The sequence below is a fragment of the Scardinius erythrophthalmus genome (assembly GCF_964197995.2).
Source record: "Scardinius erythrophthalmus genome assembly, chromosome: 16".
Lineage (NCBI taxonomy): Eukaryota > Metazoa > Chordata > Actinopteri > Cypriniformes > Leuciscidae > Scardinius > Scardinius erythrophthalmus.
This window is the reverse complement of record NC_138236.1, coordinates 21,499,045-21,505,044: the sequence shown is the minus strand read 5'-3', so window position 1 is coordinate 21,505,044 and position 6,000 is coordinate 21,499,045. Positions and strand designations below refer to the sequence as shown.

Below are 6,000 nucleotides of genomic sequence, written 5' to 3'. Positions count from 1 at the left end.
AAGAGATAATTATACAACACTAGTATTCAGGAATACAACAGCCTCTATGTGCCTGTCTAGATTGAAGAACCTTTGTACGTATGTCTGTGTGTATGTGTGTGTGGAAAATGAGAAGTGACCAAGGCCAAAAGAAAATATTCAAAATATGTATTTTCTTTTCCAGGGAAAAATGCAGCAGTTGAAAGAAGAGAAGAAAAGAAAACACACAGGCAGGTTTCCAAGCTTCTTTTACTGAGTGATGCATATTTCCAATCTGGCTCGCCGTGCCCGATCAGCATGCCAAACCAGAGCCTTCACCAAATGTGACTGTGAGAGCGTCTGTCTCCTGCGTGTCTAGACACTTTTTCTGCGAACTAGCCCAACTCGTTTTAGGCTTTCCATCACAGTGAGTAGCTAAAGTCAGTTTACCGGTCCCTTCATCTCTCTCTCTCTCTCTCTCTCCTTGTTCTTTGCTCAGTGACTTCTCAGTCATAATCATCATCATACATAAATACTCCTCCCTGCTCACCCACCCCCGCTCTTTCTCTCCTCTCTTTAATCTGAGATAAAAACGAGTAGACAGACTCCTCCTCCCTTCTCTCTCTCTCTCTTTCTCTCTCTCCTCCTGTCTCCCTCTCCTGTGTTCTTCGTCCTCTCTGGACTCTACTTGTGTGTTGCTCTGATGGAAATGTGGAGGATCTTTCTGTCTGTCTCTCTTGTGGTCCAGCACAGTTCAGCTGAAGAAGGTATGAAACTTCCTTTGCTCCCCCTGGTGCTCTCAGACCCCCATGTGTGTGTGCGTTTTGGGGGCTCCTACTGTCCGGTCCGGTTCAGAGTGTGTGTCAACATGTGTATGAGTCTCTGAATGAGTCTGTTTGCGATTCGAACAGTTCACTTTCATTAACATCTGCACATGTGATCGCTGTGGTGCATGTGTTTGTGAGGCTGAAGATCTGAACAGACCCTTGTACTGTATAATGAGTAGCTGTTTATGAGTTACTGTGAATTGAAGAGCTCTCTGTGGATCCTGCCAAGCTGCGTTTATGCTTAACAAAAGGGTGTAGAATAGAGCCAGCGGAGGGGTGAATAATTTGTTGTGTAACCTTTGTCTCTCTCTGACCCATGCAACCCCCCTTCTCAACTCTCTGCCCCCTTTTTTCTGATATTATAACTGTTATAAGCTCTCATTTCCCCCAGGCCGTTCAACCCTGTGATAATACAGACACCTCACTCACTCAGTTCACTTCACTGTATATCTCTTTTTCTTTCTTTCTTTCTGTCTCATTTTTCTATTGGCTAAATGGTGTTTTCAGTCAATGCGTTGCAGACATGAGCAGTTTAAATAGATGGATTGATGAAGTTGGCATCTCATAGTGAGCTCTTGTGAAAAAGCTCTCAGTGACTCATTTTGTGTGTGTGTGTGTGTGTGTGTGTGTGTGTGTGTGTGTGTGTGTGTGTGTGTGTGTGTGTGTGTGTGTGTAAGGTATTTGGAATGCCAGAGACTGTTATGAACATGCTTTTTCACAGAAGCTTATTTATCACTGGGTTTTTTCTAACTTATCTGAATCTGTCATTGTGCTTTGCTTCTCTGCTCGTATTAAAACACTTGTGAAAAACGATATGAGATTGTATGCATTGTAAAAATATAAGTCAAAGGGACTAGTTCTACCTGATCTGACTGTCAAAAAATACTTTTTTGGTGAAACCAAGGAACATTGCTAAAATCGCATTGGTCAATCAATTGGTAGACTACCCTGCATAATACTATTGTCTTTTAGTGGGAAAAATATATATATAATAATAATTATATATATATATATATATATATATATATATATATATATATATATATATATATATATATATATATATATATATATATATATATATATTTTAATCAAATTAATGCTTTGATTAAAATCATTATCTTACATTAAAAACATTAACTAAAAGAAATATCTTCCAAAAGGATTTAAAAATCGTATTCACCAAAAAATGTTCAAATGGTTGTGTGTTTGTGTTTGTGTGTGTGTGCTCTTTTCCCCAAATTGCACTAATTCTATATTAACCACTGCTGCACATCAGTCCCATAACTCTAATGATTCTAGATTGTTCCCTCAAGGCCATAACTCTAAACTAATTCAGCAAACCCCTTTACCTGCTCTCCTATAGCAAAATGCTATACCTTTCATCACATTTAACTAGTCCACAGCCATTCCCTCAGGCCTATAACTCTGAACTAATGCAGTTGTACCTGCTGTCCTAGAGCAAAGGCCTGTACCCTTCATCACCTTTAATTAACTCAACAGCCATTCATATAGATGCTGCCTGTCTATTCACATAGAGTCCCCTGCCTTCAAGATCTCCGGAAGGCTTTTGTTGGTCTACTAGTGACGATGATCGCATCAGACACAGACGCTCTAGATATATATATTTAGTCTTTTGTAATTAGAAAAAAATAAAAATGAATAATACATAGTTTCACTGGCCAATACATACAGTGACACCTAGTGGTGTGAATGCAATATCAACAGAAGTTTTCAGTTACTGATGCCAGTGTAAGGCTGTTTGTAGTCAGCAATCATTAATTTATTTTGTAAGCAAAAGCGCCAGGTAACAAGGGGGGTACCAAGATAAACCGGGTAGTATTTAGCTGGTCATGTGATCTTATCATGGAGGTCCTGGCCATGAAGGCCCCCATAAGGTGATCTGCTCAATAATAATAACAGTTTTTATAAGGCTACCAAGTCTTTCAGTCATATGATTTCAAATGTATTTTTATGGAAGCTTGTTTCCGCCACGGAATGAAACAATTTAAAAGATAATTACGATTTTATATCTCACAATTCTGACTTTTTTTCTCAGAAGTGTGAGATATAAACTCGCAATTGCGAGTTATAAAGTCAGAAATCCAAGATATAAACTCGCAATTCTGACTTTTTTTTCTCGCAATTGCGAGTTTCCTGTATCTCGCAATTCTGACTTTATAACCCGCAATTCTGACTTTTTCTCGCAACTGCAAGTTTATATCTCGCAATTCTGACTTTTTTTCTCAGAAGTGTGAGATATAAACTCGCAATTGCGAGTTATAAAGTCAGAAATCCAAGATATAAACTCGCAATTCTGACTTTTTTTTCTCGCAATTGCGAGTTTCCTGTATCTCGCAATTCTGACTTTATAACCCGCAATTCTGACTTTTTCTCGCAACTGCAAGTTTATATCTCGCAATTCTGACTTTTTTTCTCAGAAGTGTGAGATATAAACTCGCAATTGCGAGTTATAAAGTCAGAAATCCAAGATATAAACTCGCAATTCTGACTTTTTTTTCTCGCAATTGCGAGTTTCCTGTATCTCGCAATTCTGACTTTATAACCCGCAATTCTGACTTTTTCTCGCAACTGCAAGTTTATATCTCGCAATTCTGACTTTTTTTCTCAGAAGTGTGAGATATAAACTCGCAATTGCGAGTTATAAAGTCAGAAATCCAAGATATAAACTCGCAATTCTGACTTTTTTTTCTCGCAATTGCGAGTTTCCTATATCTCGCAATTCTGACTTTATAACCCGCAATTCTGACTTTTTCTCGCAACTGCAAGTTTATATCTCGCAATTCTGACTTTATAACTCGCAAAGTGTTATAACGTCAGAACTGCGAGTTATAAAGTTTATGTCTGTATATCACGCAGTTCTGACTTTATAACTGTCAGTTGCAACTTTATACCACACAATTCTGAGAAAAAATTGTGAGATAAAAAGTCATGTCAGAACCAAGCTTCCATAATTTTTCTAAATTACTGAATGCAAAAATAATCTCTACTAGACAACAAATAATCCTACCCTAGCGTTTAAAAGTTTGGGGTCAGTAAGATTTTTTGTTTGTTTGTTTGAAAGAAATTGATACTTTTATTCCACAAGCATGCATTAAATTGATCAAAAGTGACAGTATATACTTTTATAAGGTTACAAAAGATTTTAAATGCCGTTCCTTTTAACTTTCAAGTTTCAACATTGATAGTAATAAATGTTTCCTGAGCACCAAATCAGCATATTAAAATGATTTCTGAAGGATCATGTGACAATAAATGCTAGGGTAATTCTGATTTGCCATCATATATTAAAATAGAAAATAGTTATTTTAAATTTTAATAATATTTCGCAATAATATTTTACTTTATTTTTGATCAAATTATTGCAGCTTTGGTCAGCATAAGACACTTGTTTAAAAAAAAAAAAAACTTCTTACCAACCCCAAGCTTTTGAGAAGAAAATTGCACACACAAATTTATTTAATTTTTTTCAAGTAAAATATCCTTAAAACAATATATCTATTTTTTTTTTTTTTTTTTTTTAGAATATGTATGCTTACCAAACTGGCATTTTTGTTGTTGTATGCAGAAACTTTACTAAATTTGATAGCTTTATGATTAAAATAAGAAAAAAAGGGGGTGAGAAAATTAAATAATTTAATAAGTAAATAATAAGTAACTTAAGATAATATTCTCTGACCACAAGTTTTAATATCTCCAAGTATTTTTGCTTTTCAAGTTAATTTTGAATTTTTATTGAAAATATTCCAAGTAAAGCAGTCAAAACTTTTATCAAAACACAATCTAGCTCAGCGAGACAGAGAGAGTGTTTATCCCTGCTGCAATCTTGTCAGTCTGGACTGAAGACAGCGCCATAGGGTCAGTCCGGTCTGGTTGTAAAATTGACTGTGCTCTCCTTTAGTGGTAATTAGCCTCCACTTGACTCTTCAGGGGTGTTGTTGAAAAGGAGATTGTATGTGCAGACAGGGCTGAGTGTAAATGCACACAGCAGGGTGTTCCTCACTGAGAGAAACAGAACGGTTTAAAAGCCTCACATTCTGGTAAAAGCAGCTTTTACACCCACGCCCCTGTGAAAAGAGAGATATGTGAAGGAGGTGAGGAGGATGGAGAGGTGCAGTGAGAGAGGAGAAGAGCACAGTTTCATGTCATATCTCACACAGGGCCATGAAAAGGTCCCTGAGGCAGCACAGCTTGGGCTTCACTGAGTTTTTTCCCCCTTATTGCTAGCCCTTTTTCATGTCCAGTTCTTCTCAGGTTGGATATACAGTATGTTTGTGTGTGTACGTGACCTCCTCATGAGGTGTCCTGCTGTCAGTATATTGAGTCACGCTGCTGAGCTTTCAGATCTGTACCCATCCAAGCTCAAACTTTTGCCCCAGGCCAGAATGCATCACCCTGCTCTGCTCCATCCTCAGCTGCAATAGCAACCCCTCCCCTAGCCAGCTTCGGTCGCTCTCACCTTAAAGTAATTTGATTACTAAAAATACTGGTTAAATATGTCTTTTTTTTTGCAGTGAACTCTCATTTGCAAGCCTGTAATATAATGTATAAAGTCATTATTGTGAGATATAAAATCGATATAAAATCCCAATTTTAATGTAAAAGAATGTAAAAAAAAAAAAAAAAAAAAAACATTGTGAGATATAAATTGCAATTGTGCAATACCCACAAATAAATGAAAAATAAGACATAATTTTGCAAATGTGAAATTAAAAGTTGAAATTGTGAGATATAAAGTTCCAATTATGAGAAATAAAGCCCCAATTGTAAGATACATTATGAAGACACATTTATGAGAAATAAAGTCGCAGTATATAAAATATAAAATCCCATTAAGATATAAATTGCAATTGTGTAAAATTAGGATGTAATTTTAGGAATAAAATTGCAATTGTGAAGTTGTTGTGGTGAGATATAAAGTTGCAATTATGAGATTAAACAATCACATTGTGAGATATAAATTGCAAGTGTGAAATATGTCACAATTAAGAATCAATGTTACAATTGTGAGATATGAAGTTGCAATTATGAAAAATAAAGTTGAAATATAAAATCACTGTGAGATTGAAATTGCAATTGTGAAATATTAAGTCACAATTATGAGAAATAAAGTCACAATAGATATAAAATCACATTGTGAGATATAAAGATATAAAATCACATTGTGAGATATAAAGTTGCACTGGTGAGATAA

General features: G+C 35.9%; 1 protein-coding gene across 1 annotated transcript in view; it reads left to right on the top strand.

The window, feature by feature from the left end:
- The first annotated feature begins 651 nt into the window (after positions 1–651).
- Positions 652–6,000, top strand: part of ephb6 (eph receptor B6) — a 52,050-nt gene continuing 46,701 nt past the window's right edge. The window contains exon 1 of the mRNA XM_081388135.1: positions 652–725. Coding sequence (XP_081244261.1) covers positions 662–725 — 64 coding nt within the window. The 5' untranslated portion in view covers positions 652–661. The remainder of the gene's footprint in view (positions 726–6,000) is intronic.